Raw genomic sequence first — 27829 nt, forward strand, 5'->3', positions numbered from 1 at the left:
TAATACCAACATGTATCAGTGTGAATGATAGGCTTAACTGATTCGGCTGGAAGTGGTCTCTAATTGAAGCTATTTCTTCCTAAGTGTGCACAAAGTTGTTAAAATTTAAAAATTCTAAAGTTTTATTTTACAGAAAGGGCCAGTTTTGCATTACAAATGTGAATAGTTCAACATTCACTTCATAGATGGAGCTACAGGAAGATGTTAACTGTAAAACAAACAGTTGTCTAAGTTGATAAGGCATTTTTTTCTGATTAACAAGTTGCACTTTAACCATTTAAACGATTAACAATTTGCACGTTTGCACAATCGTGTCCTTTCCTATGTTCTGAAAAAAATAAAATAAAATAATAATAATAATAAACCTGCTACCAATTGCAAAATTGCCTACCTTAAAAGCAAGAACTAATCATTAGGATTTGATTGCACTGCTTGCTCACTATATGTCCCCACATTGCCCACATGAGCTCATATGCCCATTGCCATTCGATCCGTTTAATACATTTAAAATGTTTAGAAGTTATCATTTTATTGTTATCATTATCAACTTCGAGTTTATTTGTTTTATAAGGTGACTATTAATTTAAGGATTTAGAATTATGTCACAGTCAGGAAGACATGTCCTCCCCCATGCTACTATGATTGGTTGTGTTGAACGTACCTTGTGGCGAAGAAGATACATGCCTTTTCATGTTTCTGCAAATGTATTCAGGATCGGTCTGAAATGGTGAAATCAAAGAAAATTTATGTTTCCTCAGATACAAAAAATGACAGGATTTAACGCGTACTGGTTTACCTTACCTACTTGCGACATAAGGATTTGACATGTACTTGCTTACGACGAAACATGCACTACATTTCTTTAGAACAGCTAGAGAAAACTTTAAATTCACATACTAATGAGGGAATGAAATTTAAAAGAGAAATTCAGGTATCCATTAGTTTCAGATCTGTGGTTGAGAATTTTTTAGAGAACAATAAAGATCCGGATTACCAGACTAGAGTTGAATATATGTTGGCTAACTTCCAGAAGTGCCGCAACGTGATTGTCACAGTACATTTTCACATTTCCACATTTGGAAGTGTAAATGAAGAACAGGGTGAGAGGTTTAAGCAGGACATTTAACATCAGGGCTGATATTTGCTGGATATTGAAGAGGTCGTCACAGAAGAGGTCCTTGAGGTTGTCACAGACATTCTCTCAGATATGCCAGACAAGCTGTACTTGCTACCTGGGAGTCTAAAACGCTGATGGAACTGATATTTGGATGACACTCAAGTCAAGTGGACCCAATTTCGGCTAAGTCCGGACGGTCTGTGACAGCCAAATCCTTTGCTTGCACCTTCACGATGGTGGGACTGTTAGTAATCCTGGGTATAACCTCCATGCACAAGTACATGGCGGGTGACCACCCAGGTGTGAACCAACGTAAGCAGGGGTTGAGATGTGGCGCCCACACCACATGGAGGAACGCCGCCCCTCTATATTACCAGGCAGTACTAGGTGGTAGATGACTCTCATCAACCGGTGAAATACCACTACTTTGCTTATTGGAGGCTTGAAGTGGTGGAACCCATGTTTAGTCTCTAGAGCTAAGTTCCGGTCAACCCTTCCCTATCTCTTCCATCATGCAGTATGATTGATGACTTTTGAGGTTATGATGAACGTCGTGGCGAGATCCAATATTCCTTACATTTCAAGGGTGCAGCTCTAAAACGGTGTTCGCAGGTCGGCCGCTAGTTAGTACACCGGACTGAACCTATTGGTAACTCTCTAGGAAGCTTCCGGATCAGCTAGTGTATAATCTTGCTACCTCTACTCTGCCAGATAGTGACTGGAGGGAGTCCAAGTAGTGTGCATGCGATGAGCATTGTCGAGGCCACGTTATGTCAAGGATCTGGGTATATTCTTACCACATGTAGGCCATATCCAAAAATTTCATTACTTCATACAGCATGTCCCACCTACTTTTTCTTACTATTGAATACACCATGAATTGTCAAACTAATAGAGCAAGCTTATCTGCGAAAAGATCTAAACCTCCCAAGGACTTCCTAATTCATTTCACAAATATACGTGGTCTCAGTTCTAATCTCAACGATGTCCATTTCCACTTGCAGTCTTCCAAACCCCATGTACTTTTTCTGACAGAATCTCAGTTATCGGTTGATTCATCTACTGCTCATCTCAGATGCCCAAATTATTCGCTGTATGATTCCTTTCGTCTCAAAGGTGGTACTTGTACATATGTCCGTTCTGATATTCCCTGTTAGAGACTTGGCAATTTGGAATCTCCTCTCTTTGATCTTCTCTGGCTTAAAATCTCTCTACCTCATTGTGTCAAATTCATCTGTTGTCTCTACCGTTCTCCCAACTCCACTAATCACTTGGAGCTCTTTGACTTCCTCTCTTTCCAACTTGACTTTCTCCAGTTCAACTTTCCTAACAGTGAAGTAATTTTCATTGGTGATTTTAATGTTCACAACTCCAACGGGCTTCTGTTTTCTGCTCACACCGACCCAGCAAGTCGAAATGCCGAGGCTTTTGCAATTACTAATGACCTAGCACAGATTGTTCATTTACCTACAGGAATACCGGACAATCCTAATCATACAGCCAATACGCTTGATCTTTTTCTCACAAACAACCCTTCTAAGTACACGGTCGAAGTGAGAGGTCCTTTAGGCACTTCAGATCACAACTTGGTGATTGTCTCTTCTCCAATGGAACCTTTATCTCATGGCTATTCCCAACCATGTGTTGTTTGGCATTACAAGAATGCAAAATGGGATGACCTGCGAGACTTCTTTTCCTTGATCGGATTACTGTTTCAAAACTTCTGATGTCAATGTTTGCTCAGATCGTGTCAGTGAAATTATTCTTGCAGGAATGGAATCCCTTATCCCACAGTCCACTTTAAAATCTCGTCCTTTATCTAAACCTTGGTTTTCCAATAAATGTGCTAAGGCTGTCCAAGAGAAGAACGTTGCATATCGTAATTGGCTTGTTTCTGATTCTTCGGTTTCATTTTCTGCTTACACCAAAGCTCGCAACACTTGTAAAGCAGTTATTAATCAGTCCAAACTAGAGTTTGAACAGCCTAAGAGTAGAAAACTTGCTTCTTGCCCTAATGGTAGTCGAGCATTCTGGTCTCTTGCCAAAGCTATTGGCCGCAACTTTTGCCTATCTTTGCTCCCACCTCTGTCCAAACCAGATGATTCTGTTGCCACTTCAACCAAGGATAAAGCTGACCTGCTAGCATCCCATTTTTCTTCCAACTCATATATTAATGATCTTGGAAAAAAACACCTTCCACCATTCCCAACACGCTCCATTCAATGCGTTCTGTGGTCTTCCGTCAAAAGGATATCAGAAGGATTTTGATGAATCTTGATGCTAAGAAAGCTCCAGGTTCTGATGGTATTTCTCCACTTGTTCTCAAAACCAGTGCTCCTGAACTTACTCCTATTCTTTGCCGCCCTTTTTTCACTTTCTTATTCCAAAGGTGTTTTTCCTTCTGCTTGGAAATTTGCTCATATCTAGCCAGTTCCTAAAAAGGGTGACAAATCCCTCCCATCCAATTATCGTCCCATTGCAATTATTTCTACTCTTTCTGAAGTAATGGAGAAATCAATTAACCGCCAACTCTTAAACTACCTAGAAACCTTCCGTCTGATCAACGATCACCAGTATGGATTCCGTCAGTGTCGATCCACTGGAGATATTCTGGCTTATGTTACCCATTTATGGACTAATTCAATGGAAAGGTTCGGTGAAACACAAGTAGTTGCTCTTGACATCTCAAAGGCTTTTGATCGTGTTTGGCATAAAGGTCTTCTAAACAAGCTTCCATCTTATGGTTTGCCAACTGTTTTTAGTAATTGGTTATCCAGTTTTCTCTCTGATCGCTCACTGAGGGTGATGGTAGATGGCTCTCTGTCTTCTAACTTCTCCACTAATGCCGGTGTCCTTCAAGGTTCAGTTCTTTCCTCCACTCTTTTCCTCTTGTATATCAATGACCTTCTTCCATTGACTGGAAATCCTATCCATAGTTTTTCCGATGATAGCACATTGTATTCAACTTTCCATTTTGAGAAACCTTGTCCTGCTCAATCAGCTTCAACTTCTCGAAAATCTGCTACCAATTCCTTAAATGCTGATCTTCAGGTAATTCTCCAGTGGGGCAAAGACAACTTAGTTGATTTCAACCCTTCTAAAACTCAGTCTTGTCTTATATCTCGCAAAAAGGATTCTTCTGCTCCTATGCTTATCTTTAGTGACACTCCGATTTCTAGGCAAAATGATATATCTCTTTTGGGGACTACCCCGACTTCTAATCTCTCTTGGCACAAGCACATTACAAATATTGCTTCCTCTGCATCTAAAAAACTTGGTTTTCTCTTTCGCTCTCGGCGTTACTTTTCTTCCAAACAGCTGCTCACTGTGTATAAATTGCAAATCCGCCCTGACATGGAATATTGTTCCCACAACCCAGAAGAGGGCAGTTAGGTTAATTAATGATTCATCTCTAACAGAGTCTCTCCACTCGCTTTCTCATAGACGCACTGTTTCTGCTGCCTGCCTCTTCTACAGATACTTCCATGGGCACTGTTCTTCTGAATTGGCTTCTATAATTCCTGCTCTCTCTTTCAAAACAGTCCGAACATGTGCCACCACTAGCCAACATCCATTTACTGTTCAACTTCAAACCCACAGAACCAACTTTTCATCTTCCTCATTTATTCATTCAACTGCCGTTTTCTGGAACAACCTTTCTTCATACGTATTTCCTGAAAATTACAATCTACAGAAGTTCAAGTCCAATGTCAACAAATATCTTCTTTCGTCGTCTTCTTAACCTCAAACCCAAGCATGGTACTAAGTACTATACGTTCTAATACCTCTCGTGTTTGGGGTTCATATAAAAAAAAAAAAGGTGCTGTATAGTAGAAGCATCTGCAAGAAAACAAAAGAAACGAAACACTAATAATGAAAGTTTGACCGAGTTTTTAAAATGAAAGGCGAGTTTTTAGTGTACGTCTTAATATTCTACCCTTTTCAGTAGTATTTTATAGAGATGACAATGAATTGATCAAAAATTTCTGGAAAATATCAGGCAATAAAAACTGTTCTGCCAACTGCAAAATTTTCGCAACAGGTACAGCTAGTGATAATTATTATGGAAAGCAATTCTTTACTTGAAAATATCACGCAATAAAATAAAATAATAGAATTGAATCAAACTGTTTTTTGGATTTTGGGTCATGTCAGATGTGATATGAAACTACAAGGGTATAGATTCCATTTTCATCATTTTTTTAAATCCTCAGAACAATAATATCAGCTTCACCCTTGATTTGAATGAAAACAGCCTTTGGACGTATCTATCAGCATAATTAAAAATCAAAATCTGCAACTTCCATGGAACAGAAACCAATTGACATAGTATTAAATTGCAAACCCAATCCTCCTAGCAATGTAAAGAGGTATAATAAGAAGCCTTATCCTTAAAACCCAGTGCACCTCCTCTGAACTGAAAATGGAACTTTTAGAACAAACCGTAATTAACAATAACTATCATAACTATCCTACATTCCTGCAATTCATAAATCTGTACAAAAAACTTAACTTTTGAAATTTTTACGCCTCCGCCTTTCAGCTATGTGACTATCCTTGGAGGAAAAATTCAGAATAGCCGTGGGCCACAATATCAGAGTCAACTTTGTACATCAAATTGAAGTAGTTCCCCCCCAGAAGAAGTATTTATCCACAAGGTGATGGCGCCTCCGTAGCCGGGTGGGCAGGAGCAGCAGTGCATAGCACATGCTTCTTGATTAGACCAGGGTTCGAGCCCGTGACCACCAAACACGGAGGATGCGGAAAGGTTAGGGAATGGCCACCCCATATCCCGGAGCAATATGGCCTTAGTTGCTAATGCTCCTAAAAACCAAATAACAAACAAACCACAAGGTGACGTGCTGGTGTCAGCAGTATTAAGACAGACATACCAAAAGATGAATAAAAGAGCATGCTGATTACACCAGACTAGGCTGTGTGATTTGAATGTGGCATTATGGTGCTTGGAATGCACTGAGTGTGCCAGGATGCAGTTCTGGTGTCAAACATTGGTAGTCTTGATTATTAAAAATAAAATATTTTATCAATGATCAGCCCAGTTCATAGAATTTTTAATTTTGAGCACTGTAAGGGTGCATCATCCCCCTGTAGAGGGTGATGCACCCTCAATTTTGGGTGCATCAGTGAACAACAATAAAAATTTTGGTAATAATTTTTGTTGTTCATTTATGATTAAGTTTATTATGGTTATCAGTAGGGGGACTTATACCAAGTTATTCCAATATGTTTATTTTCAGATTTTTGCAGCTTTTAATGTTCTACAAGTACAGGCAACCCCTGTATAACACAGTACTTCTACAACACTGTTTTGCTCTAACATGATTGATAAATTGCGGCAATCCTTGCACACCACGGTGCTTATAACACGGTTAGAGAATTTTGGTAAACCCCGCTTAACAGGGTATTTTTGTGCTTATGTGTGGGGAAAACCCTGCTATTATGTTGGATGTAATTTTTCAACGTTTCCACTTTTTGAATCCCCACTGTTGACTCGCTAGTCAAAAAATATATGTATTGAGAAATCCCTGTATTTTATTTTGTTTCGAAATTCCCGTGTTACATTCTGTGCTGTTGAACTTGTGGAAATATCTAGATTTCAAAGTTTTATTACTATTGAATAGCACACCAGGCCATCCAAAAAAAGTCATCCAAATGTTGAAGTTATGTTCGTACAGCCACAGTTGTACTGGGTTAATACAACTTCTTCATTCAGCCATTAGATCAAGGGATTTTATCCACCTTTAAAACTCATTCCATCAGAAAATCGTTACAATGGATTTTAGAAAAAAAATTGATTCCGAATCTATTGAAGTAATGTAGGCATGGAAATATTTCTCAATTGTGGACTGTATTAGAATTATAGCTTTATCGCTGAAAGAAGTAAAACCGTCAATGTTAAATGTGTTGGGAAAAATGTATGGCCAGAGTCAATTCAGGAAATATGATTGAACGGGCAGAAAACAGAATCGGTGTGACAGTAGAACTTGCTACGTCGGTAGGAAGGGAATTTTTGTGGGTCTTTTTCACAACATGGCTGAGTTAGTCGGGCTCGGGTAGCATGGTTTTTTCTCATGGAAACTTCGGTTTTTCGTTCAGTAAAACAGAAAATCGACCTCAGGACACATAATTTATAGACAATATACACAGAGTAACATGGCCTTAATTGCCAATGCTCCTAAAAAAAATAAAAAAAGGTTTGATTACTGGAGACGTTCAAACCGAAGACTGGTAGAGAAAGAAGCCGGCATGGCGGATTTTGTGCAAGTGGCATCGGAGGTAAAATCAAATCAATTCAGATGATAATATCGCAGACGAAAATTCTAAACTTCCAAATTTTACACTAAAAAGCCTAGGACAAGGCATAAAGTTAGTCAAGCATGCACTGCTTTTGTTGACTGAGTTATTAGAGCATGTGATGTTCAACAACTCCAACCAGGCGCGTCGCCAGTAATGGCATGACCTATCTACAATCACAACATCATGGGCGGGTCAGTGTCATGGTGGGTTGACCAGAAGTGTTCGGCAATGGCCGAATGTTCCAAGTCCATTAAGCAGATGGCTCTTTTGTGTTACCGAGCCAGTTTCCCCGATGTATTCACAGAGGGGTGAAGTGGAAGTGGGTTTTTTTTTTTTTTTGGCTGATGCTGCATAAGCTTGCTTTCTTGCATCAAATGCCTCTACTAATGCTAATGTAGCAGCTAGCGCAGTCACGGCGGCAGACTAGACCACTTTGTAATAAGGTGGGAACCGATGTTTTCATCATATTCAAACTGTTCTTGGCCAAAAAACATACGATGTACATAGTTGTGAAACTGCAAAAGAACTTCATTTTTATAGAACATGGTAGACAACATCTCAGATTTGCCCACAGATGTAAATCAAACAACATCATCCCAAAAAGATTTCTCTACAAACCTCCATTTCCGAATGAATGTATGTGACATACCTGTCAAAGCTTCAGCTACAAGACCCTCAATATTTGGATCGGGTGCCTTCATCGAGATTTACAAAATGCTTCCACCAGTAAAGCTACACTGCTAGTCAAACTTAGAAGTTTGTTTCCTGATCTTGTTTACTCCAATATAATCCATACCTTGTACTCCCAAGCTGTCAGAGAATCTGAAAGCTACTGTACACCCCAAAAACATAAGTTTGCGGTTTTAATTGGTGAGTCCCTTGAATCTCGTCATCGGCATAGTACCGCTTCCACAAATTGCACACAATTTGTATTGAACTTAAGCAACAAGCAGTTATCTACAGAACAAGTATATCTGTTGGTCCTGGGTATGAAATTTGCTGTTCTTCCACGAAACCCACAAATCACTGATATTGCTTTAGGCATAGAAGCGTGTTTAACAAGTTTCCCTGAAGAAGTGGCAAACACAATTCGCCTGAAAACAACAACAATTTTACATCATGCTTGCCCTGCTTCTTCCAATCTCAACCGCAAACAAATGTCTGCCCTTAAAGCATTGAAACAAGACTCGGCCATCATCATCCTACCGGCAGATAAAGGACTTTGAATAGTCGTAATGAATCGCACAGATTACAAGATGAAAGCTCTGTTGCTCCTGCAGGACACTTGTGTTTACCAACCCTTAACCGCTCCTTCCATCAAAGCCTTGGAACGATGGGAGTCGAAAGTAAACATCCTCATCAACAGTTGGTTTCAACAGAATAAAATAATAGAATCCATACGTAGTTGCTTCCGGCTGCCAGATTCCGCAATTCTATGGACTACCAAAAGTTCACAAAGAAGGAAAAACGTTAAGGCCCATTGTCTCCTGTTGTGGCTCGTCAAGTTATGAGTTGACAAAGTTTGTCTCAGGGCTCCTTTCTCCCGTAGTAAGCAAGACCACTAACACCATCTCCAACAGTAGTGAATTTATAGAAAGGATCCGAGCCCTATCCATCTCAGAAGATCAAATCATTGCATCATTTGATGTATAGTCACTTTTCAACTCCATCCCAGTGGAACTTGCCATCACATGTGCAAAGGAACTCTTGAATAATGACCAGACCCTTGGCAGCAGGACCAAACTAACACCAGACAATATCTCCACCACCCTCAGACTGTGCTTAACAGGTGGCGCAATTATGTTCAGCGACTCCATTTACCAACAGGTGCACAGCACAGCCACGGGTTCCCCAGTTAATTCAGTCATGGCAAATATCGCAACGGAAGAATTAGATGATCGTGCATTTACAAATGTACCAGATCCCATCACCTTTTGGTGTCACTAAGTGGATGATGTGTTTGTGGTTATCCCCAGAGATTCAGGCGACCGGCTTTTAGACCACCTCAATTCTCTGTTGCCTTTTATAAAATTCAGCATCGAACTAGAATCTGACAATACCCTACCATACTTAGACACCCTTGTCCGACGCGAAGGCACGCGTTTGAAGACAACTGTCTACCATAAACCAATGTGTGCTGGCCAATTTATCAACTTTTGGTCAGCACACGTGCGCAGCCATCTTGGCACTGCACAGACCTTGTTAACCCATGCCTGGACCCACTCTAGTTCTGTAGATGATAGGCGCACCGAGATTGCAAAAGTCAAGGTGGATCTTGCGAGGTGTGGATATCCCACCAGTACCCTTGGCAGGAGTGACCTACAGACACGTGACCACGTAGCAACCAACAGGAACATCCAAGATAATGACTCAACAGCGAGTGCCTTTATCCCATACTACCCAAACCTATCACAACAGGTTTCTAGGATCCTAAAATCACATGGGATAAATGCATACAGCTCCCAGGCAGAAAGTTGCGATCCCTCATCTCTAGCGTGAAAACATCGGTTCCCACTTTACTACAAAGTGGTCTAGTCTACCGCATCTTTTGCCGTGACTGCACTAGCTGCTACATCGGGGAAACTGGCTCGGCAAACGTCTTTCGGAACACGAAAGAGCCATCCGTTTAGCAGACATAGAACACTCGGCCATTGCCGAACACTTCTGGTCAACCCGCCACGACATTGACCCGGACCATGATGTCGTGATTTTTGATAGGTCGTGCCACTACTGGCGATGCACCTGGTTGGAGTCGTTGAACATCACATGCTCTAATACCTCAGTCAACAGAAGCAGTGGATGTCGTGTCCACCCTATTATTGAAGCAACCATTTTGATGAATGACAAACATTGGCAACGTTCACATACCTCACAGGCTTCAAATTCAAACAATTAACTATTGCATCATGCAGTGTCATATACATGACTGGCAGTGCACACCCTCATGTTCCACACTCTTATGTCAGTTTGGCTGATGAAGGTTACCATAATAACTGAAAGCTTTTGTATGGATTTAATATATGTGTGTTTTACAATTAATATTAAACTTGTCATTATTTATTCTGTCTTTCGTTTTTACTCTGTGTCACACAATAAGCCACAATAATAATGAATCCAGAGTGCACAGGCCTCTTTAATCAAAAAAAATCAACCAGAAATCATAAAATTCAAGTAATGACTAGAATAAGTCTAAACAGATGTTTTCCAAGTTGTAAATAAGCAACAAGAAGTGACATTATAAGTCGTCATTGGGAGATTAGTGTCCCTATTATCTTGCAACCCCCCCCCCCACTGTCTTCATATCCACTGGTAAGAAAAAAAAAAAAAGAAAAGAGAGAGAGAGAGAGACACCAAATGTTTAGTTTGTTTTAGTGCGTCACATCGATTGTTGTGTTCAGTCAACACAACAAAGGCAAATTTTGTTTCATTATTTATGTCAGGGATATTGGAATTATTATTATTATTTATTTTTATTTATTATTATTTTTTTTGTTTATAAATCGCAAAAATGATGGACAAGAGTTGTGCTTTCAATTAAAAAAAAACTGAAATTATTCAAAAGTTTGAAAATGGTGCATCTGTTAAATCTTTAAAGAACCATTATAATGTTGGTGACCAAACCATACGTGACACTAAAAAATAAAGGGAAGGTATTAGATTTAAAATTGACATCATAAAAAATAAACGGAAGCATTGTATTGGACATGCGAGTAGTATGTGGTAAGTTTTTTTGTTTTTTATCTATCACCATACTTTTTGCATAGATTGCTGAACATTTTTCGATACAGTAAGTCCCCGACTTACGTAGTTTCAGACTTACATTACGTTATTTATATTTTTTTACGACTGAAAATTTCAGAGAAGGGAACACACATTTCACTATAATAACTTAAAAACCCACAGAATTCCAGCTATCGGTATTATTGCAAATGCAATAAGATCGAGTTTACTGCCCATTTATAATGAATTGTAGTAACAGAAAAGCCCAGTGACCTGGAAAGTGCAAATTGTTTTTATTGTTTTATGGCAGTGACCTCCAGGTTATTCCTTTCGCCATAACCCCGAGAAATTCTTTTCAGAAAATGTAATTTTGACTGTTATCATGGTGCCAACTAAGAGAATAAGTGACAGCGGTACTAGTAAATCTATCAAGAAAAGGAAAGCGATCGAGTTGGATCAGAAAATTAAAATAATAAGGATGCATGAAAATGGCCAAACATTAACAAGTATTGCGCGGAATTCAGATTTGTCAGTGGTAACGGTGAACACAGTAATAAAGGAGAAATACGAGAAGCAATGAAGTCAGCTATAATAATCAAAGCTACGAAACACATCAGTTTTTACAGTAGAATAACATGCGTTTTTTTTTTTTTTTTTTTTTTCCCTTCCTTTAATGTTTTCTTTTCTTATGTGCCATTCCGACTACTTCACCGCTCTCCCCAGATAAAATTTTTAATTGAACTAATTAAAAATATATAACTATTTTTCTTCATTCTTCTGAGGATATTATGTGTTTTTTTGTAATTTTGGCATATCAGGGATATAGTAGCAATATTTTATTAGTCATTACTGAGTTACGTAAAACTCAACCTTTGTAAGAAGTCTTGGAATGTATCTCTTACGTGTGTCGGGGACTTGCTGTATTTTTGGATTATCCAGGAATTTTTTTTACCATCTATCCCAGGAAATCGAGAGTGTACTGTATTTCCAAAAATCAGTAATTTCATAAGTTATGGTTACATACGAGGTGCTACCCAAATGTTCCCGTAATTTGAATGTTGTACTTACTTGTGGCGCTAGGTAACACTGCATGCATCTTTTGTGAATCAGTGTGTCATGTGGTGTCGGGCTGGATAAACTCATTCAATATCTCTACAGTTCTTTGGCAGTGTGTTTTGCGTAGTTTTCAATTGTTGCAATGTCTGATGTGCGAGAGCAATGTGCTTGCATCGAGTTTTGGTTCCTTCTTAACGCTACAGCAGCAGCAGAAACCCATAAGAAGTTGAAATGAGCTTTTGGTGTCAGTGCTTTAGGCCAGACTCAGACCCCTTACTGGTTTAACCGTTTTAAAAACTGTCGAATGTCGGTTGATGACGACAATTGCTGTGGGAGTCCATCATCGAGCACCACCCTGGAAAATGTCGCAAAGTTCGGGCGGCAATCTGTGAAGATTGCAGGCGGACCATCCATGACATTTGTGGCATTGTAGGACTATCATACGGCATGTGTTAGAGGATTTTGTTAGACGAGTTGATTATGAGAAGGATTGCGGCCAAGTTCGTGCCACGGTTACTGAGTGAAGACCAAAAGCAGCATCACATGGAAGTTAACAGAGATCTTCAAGAATGGGTCAGGAGTGATCAAAACTTCCTTTCTATGGTCATCAATTGGTGATGAGAGTTGGGTATATGGGTATGACCCAGAAACCAAGTAACAGTCATCCCAGTGAAATAGCCCATCTTTGCCCTGACCAAAGAAAGCACCCAATAAGTTAGGAGCAATGTGAAGTCCACCCTGATATGTTTTTTTGACATTGACGGGATTATCCATAAGGAATTCATCCCTCCTGGCCAGACTGTCAACGCAAAGTTCTATTGCGACGTCCTGAGGTAGTTAAGGGAAGCCATCAGGAGGAACGTCCAGAGAAGTGGTGCATAAAGAACTGGGTCCTTCATCATGACAATGTGTCAGCCCACGCATCTTTCGCTGTGGCACAGTTTTTGGCATCCAACAACATGATAATCCCCACCTCCCTTATTCGCCAGACTTAGCCCCCTGCGACTTCCTCCTCTTCCCAAGAATGAAAATCAAGGTCGAAGATTTGACAGCGTAGAGGGTAACCAAACCAAATCGCAGGTGGTGCTGAACACTATGATGGACTTTCAGGATGCATTCAAATCATGGGAGAAGCATTGGGATTGGTGTTTAAACTCTCAAGGGGACTACTTTGAAGGTGACAGTGGGGAATAAGACCCAGGGCGAGTCTAATTTATTTTATAAATACATTTCGGAAACTTTTGGGTAACAGCTCGTAAAAATGGAGTGCTGTCAATAGCTAACATGTTAAGAGCAGCTGTGGACTTTTACAGACCACTCCATTTTTATTTTTTTTTTTTGAAAATACTGCATATATCTACTACTGCTGTTTCAAATTTTGATTAATTGAATACTATACATGCAATGTGCTGAAAAAAAAATGACAAAAAAAATCTGACAATATAATTTATCAATTGCACTGTATAGAGAAAACAAAATACCTCTTCAGATACATGTTTTGTTTTCATACTCTCATAATGTAAACCTTTCTTCAGTGATGCTCCACAAAAAATTCATAAAGAATATTAAAATCTGGCTGGGACCTACATATGATGAAAGCTCAGGGTTTAATATTGAAATTTGACTTCCTCACTTGCTTAATACATTAGATGACAGTAAATTCACAACTTTGATTATGATCAAGCCTATGAATTTACTGACTTGTGTGATAGAAAGAGAATCTTTTATTGCTTCAGCTTCCAAAATATGCAGCTTTTTTTGAGACTAGTAAAGGGATTGAGTAGAGGCATACTCTTCATAAGAAAAAATTATATGTATCCTTTACGTATAAAGGATAGATAAAGCCACCGTCTAGTCATCCATTAATATGTTCTTTTGTAAGGTTGAGGGGCCGATCCCTTCTAAATCTCCACAGCCTCAAACCTCCGCAGCGGCATACTTATCAGCTGAAGACATCGATTCTGGCAACAATGCTCGAGAGCTAAAACTTACTGACGCTATGCCTGTCTCCTCTCTTTTTTTATAATTTTGAAATTTTTTTAAATTGCATGCTTTTGTAATTTTTCCTGCGCATGAGATAAAAAATTGAATAAAAACAATAAATAATTCTATTTACATGTTCGTCGAATATTTCTTTTTTGATTCAATCAATTCAGCGAGCACAGTTGCGAGTGCTACACAAGCATGGGGGAAATTCCGACTTGCATAGCGTTCTGCGGTTGTTGTTGGTATAGAGCTTAACGACATGAGCTACTGAGGCCAAATGCATTCTGCGGAATGCAACCCTTACATAAGTTGGGGAGTTCCTATACTCTTTTTCTGGTTATCAGCAGTGATTCTTCATGCATTAAGAATCTGCAGGTAAATGACCCACTGGGTGGCAGCGATCACAGTGTGCTAATGTGGAATTTAATTAAAGAAATAACTACTGTCAAGGGTAAAGGGAAAGGCTTTTGCTTTCGTAAGGGTAACTACAGAAGTTTCTGACAGTTTTTAAATTGTGTGCAGTGGAACCAACTGATAGTGTTACCAACACCAATTCTATATGGGAAGTATTCAGGGAAGTAATCAAAGAAGCTACTAGGCTTTTCATACCAACAAAGAAATATCGTTCAATGCTTACTCCTAATTGGTGTCAGATGAACTATTGAGACACGTGGCAGAGAAATATGCACGGGTTGCATATAAATTATCAGATGATACAGAAGCTTCTGGTAGATGTAAATTGGTTCGTAATCAAGTCACAAAGGAGGTTAGGCAAGCTATGGGAGATTATGAGAAGTATCTGGCAAAGAATGCAAATAAAAACAAAGTCTTCTATATTTATATTAACAGTAGAAGGATGTGTTTGAATCAAATTGGTCTACTTGATATTCATCGGTTAACTGTTGCTGTTGATGACCCTGCTCAGGTTGCGGACAGATTGGATACGTATTTTGCATCTACATTCACATATGAGGATTTCTTTAGGAAAGGGATTGCCAGATGTTTATGAGACTGTAACGAGGAGCTAAATAACTGTGATAACTGAAAGCAAAGTGGAGGAGAAATTGTTAAGGATGGACATAAAAAAGACACCTTGGCCAGATGGAATCTATCCATTTATATTAAGGGATGCAGCAAAAAGAGGTAAGCAAACCCTTAGCCATAATTATGAGAGCATCTGTGGAATCAGGTGAGGTCTCGATGGACTGGAGAAGTGCGAATAGATCCCCAATTTATAAAGGAGGGTTAAAAGGTGATGAGCAATTACAGAACTATTAGCTTAATGTCTGTTCCAGGAAAAATAATGGAATCACTTGTTAAAGAAGTAATGCAGGACTATTTGGACAGGCATGCAATTATACTACAATCACAGCATGGATTTGTCAACGGGCAGTCTTGACTAACCAGTCTGATAGGTTACTATAATGTAGTGACCAAGGAACTGGATGCAAAAATTAATTTTGACATCATATACTTGGATATCAGGAAAGTTTTTGATACTATTGCACATAAAAGATTGTGTACAAACTGGAGCATTGTGGCATTAAGGGCAAGTTAATGCTATGGATAAAGAGATGGTTAAGTGGAAGAAGACAGAGTGGTTATCAATGGGCCCTGCTCTTCATGGACTAATGTTATCGGTGGAGTTCCCCGGGGTTCTGTGGGTTCATTGTTGTTTTCAATATTTATCAGTGATATTGATGAAGGTAATGTCTAAGTTTGCAGATGATACAAAGGTTGACAGATTGCATCAGGGTGAGCTACTGCAACAAGATTTGGGAAAATCGGGTCATTGGGCTGAGAAATTGCAGTTGAAGTTTAACATTGACAAATCTCGGGGTAGTGGAGAATGAAAAAAGACATAAAGGTAATTGTGCTGTCAGATATGAAATTCCCTAAGCAGTGCAGACATGCTGCCACGACAGCTCATGGGGTTTTGTGAGTGATATACAGAAACTTTGCTAGCATGGATAAGGAGGTGATTATCCCTTTGTACAAAGCCATGGTTAGGCTGCATCTTGAGTACTGTATACAATTCTGGAGGCCTCACTCTAGGGATGTAGATCTGCTCAGTGGGTGCAGAGAAGGCAACTAGATTGGTGAAGGGAGCAAAGGGGTGCTATTACCTAGGAAGGCTTCTGCAGGGAGATCTGATTGAGTGTTTAAATCTTGAATGGATTGAGTAAGCTGAATGTTAATGGTATTCTTCCACTTGCTGAGACTATACATAGGAGACATAAATTCAAGTTCAGGAAGGATGGTTGCCAGATGTGCAGAATTTTGCTTTCATCCAGCCAGATCTGTGCTGAAGGTGAGTCGAACAAGGCTCTTGCCTCAGGTTAGAAGCTGAAAGGGGTGCCAAAAGAAAGATTAAATAATTGCCAATGTTTTTGATTTTATGTTTTTATTATTCCAATCCATTTATCACCTTGCTTTTGCAAGACCAAAATCTTAATTATTCATGAATGTGAACTGTTAGAATCGTTTCCCAACCTGGAAGTGACATTAAGAATATATTTAACGATTCCAGTCACAGTTTCATCATGTGAAAGAGGTTTCAGTGAGCTGAAATCGATTAAAAACTATTTACGGTCAACATTAAGCTAAGAAAAATTATCTGATAAGGTCATTTTATCAATTGAGAGGACCATATGTAATCAAATAAATTTCGAGAAAATTATTGATGACTTTTCATCACTCAAAGCTGGCAAAATAAAATTGTAATCTGTATATATAAAAGCCATGTGTCTGTCTATAATATGTTATTGTTAATTTATTTAAAGAAATATTGTTTCTTTATTATTAAAATTATTATAATTTGTGATATTTTTGACAAAATATTTGTTTCAAGTATTATAATAATATTGTTATTATTTTTGAAATGAGTGATGCGTAAATAAATCTGTTATATATTTATAATAAATACTGCTTGTGAGAATAAAAATCACTTTAAACAGTTTTTATTTTATTTTTTTGTCATCCTTTTATTTTTATTAAAATGTGTACCAGAAATGTATTTTAAATAAGTCATATTTTTTTAATAAATTTCTTTTCTTTTTTTTAATATTTTAGGGGAGGGCACAATTTTTTATTCTTGTTTCAGATACTAAAATGGCCAAGCATGGCTCTGCATCCAGCGAGTGGGTGATTGTTGGAAAAGGCTTCCATCTCTTGTGGAAATGGGGTTGAATGAATTCAAGGGAGAACTAGACAAATTCTTGGAGGGTACGGATGGGTGAACTTTTTTTTTTGGCTGATGCTAGTAGTAATTTTGTTAGTAGTAATTTTGGCTGATGCTAGTAGTAATGGCAAACTTATAAGTTTGCCATTACTACTACTAATACTACTATAACTGACAGATGCAGTTATGGGGAAACAAGCTACTAAACACACTCATTGTTTTCAGAGCAGAAGTTATATATCTCTCTCTCTCTCTCTCTCCTCAATAGTAATGCCACAACCTGGCATTACTATTATTATTGCATGAAAAGCATTTTGGATAGTATCTTTAAGTTCTTTCATTGAATGTAATGTCTCTGCGATTCTGTTTGATAATCCTCATAAAGCTTGCAATGCATTGTTTTACATCAAAACAAATAAAGATTTCCACTTTTTGTGTTACAGTAAATTTCACTCTTCAGAGGAAATTGCTGTTCCTTCAGTAGGAATGTGTTAAGAATATGTTTCTGCTGGTTAACATTCACTTAATTTATTCATAAACTAATATGCTTTCAAGCCAAATTCTTTTCTTTTTTTTTTTTTTAATGATCTTTTGTCAAGATGGGAACTAAGGATTGCCATTACAGTTTCTAATGCGATTTCTCTGGTAAGCATTCCACAAAATATATTTATGCGTGCACACTCGGCTACATACTAATTTTTAATCCTCCTTTATAGAATTGGTTTCAAATAGTTGCTTCTCCCAGTAATGTTGTCTGTAGTTGTGCATTTTTATTGCTGGTAATGCAGTCAGGTCAGTCTGGTGGATATCTGTGTAAATATTTTGTTAATATTTAGTCTTTCATGAGTCCATGTGCTTATTACTGCATACTATATCCATTTTCCAATATAGTATGCAGGGATTAGTCACCATTGTTTAAATAACTATAACACCTTTAATAAAAAAAAATTGCATTACAGATATGAAAGTGCTACATCCGTATTACAAAAATTACAATTGTTAGAACACCACAACATTTTAGAGGGCAGTGGGACTTTTTTGTGTACCCTGTAGTCAAAAGCTTTTGAAAAATACCTGCACAGTGAGAGTACATTCTATTCATTAATATTATAAAAGATAATGTTGCTACTTTAAGGATCATTTTGATCCCATTTAATAGGGGTTACTTGCATATTTAGCCTATAAATGCTCATGCCAGTGTTTTTGTGACGTTACATGGGAACTCAGTTATACAGGGTAAAAAGTTACCTCATTTATAACATTAAAAAATCAGCAAGAAATAATTCAGAATTGTTCACTTTTGGATGCCACAGTTATTTTCAATCTTTTATGAATACAACTGTGAAAATACTTGGATTTTACTTGGATTGTGTGTATTATACTTGGATTTTAGGAAAGCTTTTGATACTGTTGCATAAAGACTACTGTATACATTGGAGCATTGTGGCATTAAGGGCAAGTTGCTCTTATGGATAAAGGGATGGTTGAGTGGGAGAAGACAGAGTGGTAATCAGTGGACACTGCTCTTCGTGGACTAATGTTATTAATGGAATCCCTGCGGTTCGGTGAGCCGACCGGGCTAGCCAGGTAGGTAAAGTGCCTGCCTGGCAACCCAAAGGTTGCGGGTTCGATTCCCGCCTTGGGCTTGGATCACAGTAAAATGCAAAAACTTTGGGAGGTGCATTATGGCCATAGAAGCTGATGTGCCAACAACTAACAAGGAAGGAAAAGGAAGGTGGTTGGGTGTTGGGCCCCTTGTTGTTTATCAGTGATACTGATGAAGGTATATCAGGGTTTGTGTCCAAGTTTGCAGATGATACAAAGGTTGGCAGGGTTGTTCATGACAGTACACTACTGCAACAGGATCTAGAAAAGTTGAGCGGATAGCTGAGAGGTGGCAACTCAAGTTTAGCATTGAACAAAGTACTGCATATGGGTAGTAGTAACCCAGGAGTAATGTACCAACTGTGTGGTACTACACTCAGGGTAGTGGAGAATGAAAAGGACCTGGGGATAATTGTGCAGTCAGTTATGAAGTTTTCTGAGAAATGCAGACAGCTTGCAAGAGTAGCTCATGGTGCCTTGTGAATGATAAAGAGGAATTTTGCTAGCAGGGATAAGGAGGTGATTGTCCCCCTTGTGTAAGGCAGTGGTCAGTCCACACCTTGAGTACTGCATACAGGTCTGGAGGGGCCTCATTTTAGGAATGATGTAGAGCTGTTGGAACAAGGACAGAGAAGGGCAACGAGATTGGTGAATGAAACAAAGGGTTGCTGCTAAAGGCTTAAGTTCTGCAAATTGCAGTGTCTGGAGACTAGGCACCTGTGAGGTGATCTAATTGAGGTGTATAAGGCCTTGAATGGTTTGAGCAAGCTCAATGCTGATGGGTTTCTTCCTGTTGCCCAGATTACTCACCTGAGTTGACATAAATTGAGCAATGACAATTGTAGAATAGATGTGCAGAAATTTGCCTTTAGCCAGCAGGTGGGTCATAGTTGGAATAAACTTCCATCTGTCGTAGTGGAGGTTGACAACTTAAGTTCAAGGCAGAACTAGATAAGCGATTTGGAGTGAATGGATTTGTGAAATGGGAAGGTTTTTTTTTTTTTTTTTTTTTTTGGCTGATGCTATATATCTTGCTTTCTTGCTTCCTATGCTAATGCTAAAACAAAATTCATTATTGTTATATTAAAAACATATTTTTAATTATATTTTTAAAAGTGAAACATCCACTGCAGTGTTTTAGACAATTTTCTTCACCTCTCCTCCCTTATCCAAATAGTATTATTCATTGAATATTATCTCCCTAATTATTATCTTCACTGACAGTGAGCAAAGTGTGAGTTTAAACATTCCTCTAATTCAACAATAGTGTGCCGACCAGACTCATCCAACCCAAAAATAGTGTAATGAATAGAGAGGCTGCCATAAAATGTAAAGAGCATGTGCTTCAACAACTGGACATGAGAGATGCCACAAATTTTAAATTCTTGTTTTTTGATATGTGTGTGTAATTGTTGAGAATAGGCTTAACTTGATCCTGTGTTTTTCCTGTTTTGTCTGATAATTAACAGAGATTTCTGGAATTTTCATTAGAGAAATCAAAGGAAAAGTGTTGGGTGTTTTAGATATATGAATCAAATAGACAAAGAACACAGAATCGCCAAAATCATATGGGGTTATGAAGACCCCATGCAACCAGCACATTGATAAAGAAATTGGCATAAATATATCTTACAAAGCACTGCAGTTTACTCCAGAGTGATTTTTACAGACTACCAATAAACAAATTATTCACCCTGAAATATGGTGTTAATCATTTTATTTATATACAAATATAATTGTTATCTAGTTTTATATTATAATATTTTAAATTTAATTATTTTTCCTCATCATCAATTTTAAATAGGCATAGATGAAATTGAAATGGCATCTGAGACCCCAATCATGTTTTCTAAAGAGGAAGTTGACAAATTGAATCCAGATGTTTTTGATTACGTTGCGGAACTGAAACCAAAAAAATATGAAGAGGGGTGGGCTGAGGAAAATTGGGAACAGGTGAGAAAATTTCAAAACTGGTTGCTGAAACATCCTGGTATAGTCAAATCTTATATTTGAAGTTGTCAGTATGTTTTTAATATGAAAATTTCATTTTAGTATTACATCAGGTCTCATGCATTATGATTCAACTATTTTTTATATGCCAAAACAACACATTTGGCAGTTAACACTCGTTTTATACCCTTTTTATTAGCATTCATAATACCAATGGCTGCTTATAGCCATGTTTAAGTTTGTGCAACCACTAGTTTTTTTTTTATAAGAAATCAAATGAAGTTGGTGTATAATTATGAAATTATTTTAATTACTCATTAGTCTACCATAATCTGATATGAGATAATATTATTTACTCATACACACAAGTATAATGCATCAGCATTGTGCATACAATAATATAATTTTGTGAGCTCACACTGTTAGAGTAGCTGATGCAGTCAGCCAGTAAGCTGAGCATGAAGACCAATGTTAAATGGCATTTCTGTGTGCATGGAAACTTATATCCAGTGGTATTCCCAAAGCATACAGTTTTGTTTGGTTTCAGAACATTCACAAATCAGTAGCTCAGTGAATGTTTAGTTAGACATTGCATTTTGTTGTGCCTTTGCATGAACAAGACAAATGCAAAAATATGGGATTTGGCAGCTTTATGAATATAGCTTTTTTATTTAAAAATATTAACCATAACATTACACATAAAAATCCTTCACTTACGTAAGGCTTTGCATCTTGCAGAAGTCAGAATCCCATACTAAATTGTGGGATTCTGATCATGGGATTCTGTATGGGATTCTGACTTGCAGAAGTCAGAATCCCATACACTTCTCTAGCTCACTAATATTGTGTTTTGGTGGTTTATACTCTTCTTTATAAATAAATTAAAGAAATATTAATTTATTTATTATGAATTTAAATCCATTGTTATATCAACATTGTATTTCACCAATTTTGTACGTGCATCACGTGTTCCATTATTCAAGTATTAAGTATTATTCTTAATAAAGTAAAAGTAAAGTGCAGCCTTTATCAACCCACTGCAGGATGGAAGCCTCCTCAACAATTCATGTTGAGGGAAATGAACCATAATCTGCCACGCTGGTCCAGTGCGGGTTGGCAGATCGACCGTATTCAGCAGTCAGGGGCTTGAACCCCGGTCTACTCAAAGAGCATGCGCTACTGCACTCCCCCTCCTGCCCACTCGGCTACGGAGGCCTTATTCTTAATTCTTAATACTAATTGTTGACACAGTGTTTAGTCATTTGCTGTTGTAGACGAACTGTTGCTTTTTTTTTTTTTTTCATATCTTTTAATTATGTTTACACTCAAGTAGAAATGTTCATCTGTGTTTTTACACAAGCCAACCTCCCCCTCCATTTATTTTGCTGAATTTTTGCTAGCTATGGTTGCCATTGGCAAATGGAAGATAAATATTTAAGAAAATTTCACTACATGAATCCAATGCACAAAGCCTACAAAGCCTATCATAGACTGAATGATGCAAACATGAAAAAAATACTTTGGAAGGGACACCACTTTTCACATGTGTCACCTGCAAACCTTACACACAACTTGAATTTTTTCTTTCTACTTCAGATCTTATGTAAAGTCAAGTTTATGTAAGTATAGTTAGTGATTTTGAAATTGGAATGTTCCAAAATCTAAAATACAAGTTGCAGCCAAAACTTTATACTATGAGTTGTCAGTGCATAATACCAACAGTAATGTACGACCATGGCATTTGAAAGAGGGATAAAATTTTAAAGTGATTTACTCATTAATCAAATAATTCATAAGTAAACATAAATTAATAAAAAATAAAGCATTTGTTTATAAATCATAATGATTAATTTATCAAAAATGCTAAATTAAATTGCAATTTAAGAGATATATATATATATATTATTTTATTTTATTTTTTTATGAAATCCCAAACATGAAAGGTATTAGAACTTATAGTTCTTAGTACAGTCAGTCCTCGTATAACACGTGTTTACACTACACAAATTCGATCATACACAATTTATAAACAGGGGAACGATATCTTATATAACACGAACCGAATTCGCTTATGCATGATTCGCCTTTGTGTTTACAAGAAATGGCAGTCGAATGCAGAATCACCCCAACCGAATGCAACACGATAGGAATGAAGAGAAGATTCTGAAAATGTATTTATGTTTTTTATATCAGTGAAGGGGAAACACATTTCACCATAATAATGTAAAAAAACCAAAACAATTCCAGCTATCGGTATAATCACAAATGCAATTAGATCGAGTTTACGACCAGTTTATAATAGATTCCACTAGCAGAAATGCAACTGGATATTTATTGTTTTATGGTAGTAACCTCCTAGAAATATGAGGTGTTAATAGTGTATCTCTGCCTTTACAGTGTTGTTTATTCAGTTGCTACACGCGCACAGCTTTGTTTATGTGTATCAGGCATGCCTCCTCGTTTTGTAATTGTGCTTTATTCCTTAAAAATGAGTAAAATATTTAAAAGGTGTGAAAAGGAAGCATCCTGGTGAAGACACTGAAGAATCAGAGAGAAAAAGAAAAGCAATATCGATAAACAAAGGCGGATTGGGTCAAAAATTCTTATAGTGGCCTCATACTATGGTTTATGGCCAAAAGCACACTGGCCTCCGGCCCACCGGGGTTTCCCCAGTAAGGCTTATGGCCAGTCCGCCTCTGCAGATAGAGAAAAAATATGAAATTGTGAAATGCTTTGAGCGAAATGAAAGACTGTTTGATATTGCACGTGCTACAGACCTAAATGAGGCAACACCGAAAATTACAAAGAATGCAGAGAAAATAAAAACAACTTTCATAGCAGGAACAACTCAAAGTGTAATTAAAATCCATTAGATTAAGACACGAAGAATTGGAAGAGATGGAACGGCTGTCATCTGTTTAGATAGAAAATCAAAAAAAAAAACAAGTTTGCTTACGATAGAAGTAAAAGCATTAGCAGTATTTTATTACGTAATTTATTACGACTATTTATTGTGTTTGGTTACAAATGCGTGTTCAATCTTGGGTGGTCGGCACATAACCCTATTTTTCCCATAGGGCCTGTTGTTTATATTGCACGATTTTGCATTGCACAAGGGTTTCTAGGAACACAACTATCGTGCTATACGAGGACTGACTGTACCATGTGTGGGTTGAAGGTTGAAAAGACAGAATATGATACTTGTTGACATTAGGCTTGAATTTTTGTAGATTGTAATTTTCATGAAATACATGTGAAGGAAGGTTGTTCCAGAGAGCTGAAGTTGAAATAAATGAGAAAGAAAAAGAGTTAGATCTGTGAGTTGAAGTTGGACAGTAAATGGATGTTGACTGGTTGCAGCACATGTTCAGACTAGTTTGAAAGAGGGGGGATTACAGAGACCATTTCAGAAGAACAGTGCATGTGGAACAAGACAAGAGTGTGTAGGAACTTTGTAAGGGATAGGTCATTAATTAACCCGACTGCCGTCTTTTGAATGGAGTTTAGAAGCCCGAGAGAGGTTTTGCGAGCACCACCCTAGATGTGTTACCAGTATTCCATGGTGGGTTGGATTTGAGATTTTTGTACACAGTGAGTAGTTGTTTAGAAGGAAAGTAATGGCAAGAGCAAAACAGAAACCCATTTTTTTAGATGCAAAGGAAAAAATATTTGTGATGTGCTTATGCCAGGAGAGATTAGAAGTCGGGGTAATCCCTAATAGTGATATGTCATCTTGTCTAGAAATCTGAGTGTCATCAAAGATAAGCAAAGGAGCAGAAGAATTCTTTTTGTGAGATATAAGACAGAGCTGAGTTTTAGGAGGAATGAAATTAAGTAAGTTAACTTTGCCCCATTGGAGAATTACCTGGAGATCAGAATTTAAGGAAGTGATAGTGATATTCAAGAAGTTGAGGCCATTTGTGCAGGACAAGGTTCTCTAACTGGAAGGTGGAATGCATGTGCTATTTTTGGCAAGACTATGGATAGGATTTCCAGTCAGTGGAAGATAGTTGTTAATATACAAGAGGTAAAGAGTGGGAGAAAGAACTGAAACTTGAGAAACACCAGTAATAGTGGAGAAGTTGGAAAATAGAAAGCCATCTACCATCACACTGTAATGAGCAATCAGAGAGAAAACTAGAAACCCAATTGCAAAAAAACAGTCTGCAATCCATAAAGTGGAAGCTTTTTAAGAAGAGCTTTATGCCAAACATGATCAAAAGTCTTAGAAATTTCAAGAGCAACTGCTTGAGTTTCACCAAACTTTTCCATTGACTTTGTCCATGGAAGGATAACAGAATATCACCAGTAGATTGATGGAATCCATATTCCATTTAACATTCTTGTAATGCCAAACAACATGAGACTGAAAATGACCACAAGAGAATGGCTCCATTGGAGAAGAGACCATCACCAAGTTGTGATCTGAGGTGCCTAGAGGCCCATTCATCTTGGTTGTTTGTGAACAAAAGATCAAGATTTTTGATTTTTGATGTTGGGTTTGTGATTAGGATCGTCTGATGTTCTGGTAGGTAAATGAACAATCTGAATTAGATTATTAATAATCACAAAGCCTCAGCAACTTGACCATCAAGATGCTGAGGGCAGGTCTTGTCTGACCAATTTGATTGGATACTATGATGTAGTCACAAAAGAACTGGATGCAGGGAATAACTTTGATATTATATATTTGGATCTTAGAAAGGCTTTTGATACTGTTGCGCATGGAAGACTGCTGCACAAATTGGAGCAGTGTGGCATTGGAGGCAAATTGCTGCTATGGATAAAGGGATGGTTGAGTGGCAGAAGACAGAGAGTGGTAATCAATGGACACTGCTCAACATGGACTAATGTTATTAATGGAGTTCCTCAGGGTTCAGTGTTGGGTCCATTGTTGTTTTCTGTATTTATTAATGATATTGATGATGGTATATCAAGCTTAATGTCCAAGTTTGCAGACGATACAAAGGTTGGCAGGGTTGTTAAGGACACTACTGATGCTATGCTGCTGCAGCAGGATCTGGAAAGGTTGAGCAGATGGGCTGAGAGGTGGCAAATGAAGTTTAACATTGACAAATGTAAAGTACTACATATAGGAAACAGTAACCCCAGATCAACGTATCAACTCTGTGGTACTACGCTGACAGTGGTAGAGAATGAAAAGGAACTGGGGGGGTAATTGTGCAGGCAGATATGAAGTTCTCTGAGCAGTGCAGACGAGCTGCAAGAGTAGCTCATGGTGTCTTGTCAATGATATACAAGAATGTTTCTAGCAGGGATAGGGATGTGATTATTCCCTTGTATAAGGCATTGGTCTGGCCACACCTTGAGTACTGTATACAGGTCTGGAGGCCTCATTTCAAGAAGGATGTAGAGCTGCTGGAACGAGTACAGAGAAGGGCAACAAGATTAGTGAATGGAACAAAGAGTTGCTCTTACGAAGAAAGGCTTAAGTTTTGCAAATTACAGAGTCTGGAGACTAGGCATCGGCGAGGTGATCTGATAGAGGTGTATAAGGCTTTGAATGGCTTGAGCATGCTCAATGCCGATGGGATTCTTCCTCTTGCTCAGAATAATCACCTGAGAGGGCATAAATTCAAATTGAGGAAGGATGGATGTCGGATAGATGTGCGGAAATTTGCCTTTAGCCAGCGGGCAGTTGGTTTGTGGAATAGACTTCCATCACTTGTTGTTGAAGTTGATAGCCTAAACAAATTTAAGGCTCAGCTGGACAGGTATTTCGAATGAACGGAGGGGTGAAATGGGAGTAGTGATTGTGTTTTTTTTGTTTTTTTTTGGCTAATGCTGAATAAGCTCGCTTTCTTGCATCATATGCCTCTACTAATGCTAATCACGTGACTAGAAAATTGAAGCCAGTTGTGAACATTAAAATTGCTAAGGAAATTTTCCTTAGCAATTTTCCTAGGAAAGTTGGACGAGAGAAAGGAAGTCAAGAGTTTGAAATGAATAGTGGAATTAGGAGAATGATAGAGGCAGCAAATGAATTTGACCAAATGGAGTAGAGAGATTTTAAGCCACTGAAGATCAAAAAAAGAAGATACAAAACTGCCAAGTCTCTGACAGGTGATATCATTCGCTTCAAAAGTGGTACCCAAGTACCACTTTTGAAGCGAATGGCATCGTACAGCAAATAATTTGGATAGCTGGGATGATCAGTGGTTGAAGCAACCAATAATTAAGATTCTGTCAGAAAAAGTAAGAGTGCTTTGCAGACTGCAGGTGGAAATGGACATTGAGATTGGAACTGAGACACATATATTTGTGAAATGAATGAAGTGTTTGGAGATTTAGATTTTTTCACAGTTAATTTTGTTCTGTTAGTTTAGTTTGACTATTCATGACGTGTTCAGTAGTAAGAAATGGTGGGAGGGACACGTGCTGCATGAGGTAATTTCATTACCTCATACGGCATGTCCCTCGGCAAGAATATGCCCAGATCCTTGACTTAACATGGCCTTGACAATGTCCCCCACATACACATTACTTGGACTCCCTCCAGACAATGTGGCAGAGTAGAGGCAGGAAGATTATACACTAGCTGATCTGGATGCTTCCTAGAAGGTTACTAATATATTCAATCTAGTGGTCATCATGGAAATGCCATTTTACGGCTATATCCTCAAAATATACGGAAGATTTAATCTCACTTTGATACCCCATAACCTCAAAAAGAACATCAATCATACTGAATGATGGAAGAGATAAAGTTGCAAGAGCTTTGCTGTGGAGACTAAACTTAGGTTTCACCACTTCAGTCTCCAGTAAGCACAGTGGTGGTTTGCACTTGGTGGTTGATGAGGGTCATCTACCACCTAGAATTGATTGGTAACACAGAGGGGGCAGCATTCCTCTATGTGGTGTGGATGCCACACCAT

At 38.1% G+C, this 27829-nt stretch overlaps 1 protein-coding gene across 3 annotated transcripts in view; it reads left to right on the forward strand.

The window, feature by feature from the left end:
- Dpit47 (DNA polymerase interacting tpr containing protein of 47kD) overlaps window positions 1-27829 on the forward strand; it is a 231963-nt gene that overhangs the window by 16188 nt on the left and 187946 nt on the right. Inside the window, exons 1-2 of one of the 3 annotated variants that reach the window (XM_090389625.1) lie at window positions 9-240; window positions 20788-20936. The exons of 1 other annotated variant lie outside the window; for it this stretch is intronic. In XM_090389625.1, the coding sequence (XP_090245751.1) occupies window positions 20805-20936 (132 nt within the window). In that variant the 5' untranslated portion in view covers window positions 9-240; window positions 20788-20804. Of the gene's footprint in view, window positions 1-8; window positions 241-20787; window positions 20937-27829 lie in introns of those variants that run through there. One more of the 3 variants, XM_090389624.1, reaches the window with a different exon arrangement.

This window comes from Mastigoproctus giganteus, chromosome 2, assembly GCF_048544385.1.
Source record: "Mastigoproctus giganteus isolate SK-2022 chromosome 2, ASM4854438v1, whole genome shotgun sequence".
In the NCBI taxonomy this organism is placed as follows: Eukaryota; Metazoa; Arthropoda; class Arachnida; order Uropygi; family Thelyphonidae; genus Mastigoproctus; species Mastigoproctus giganteus.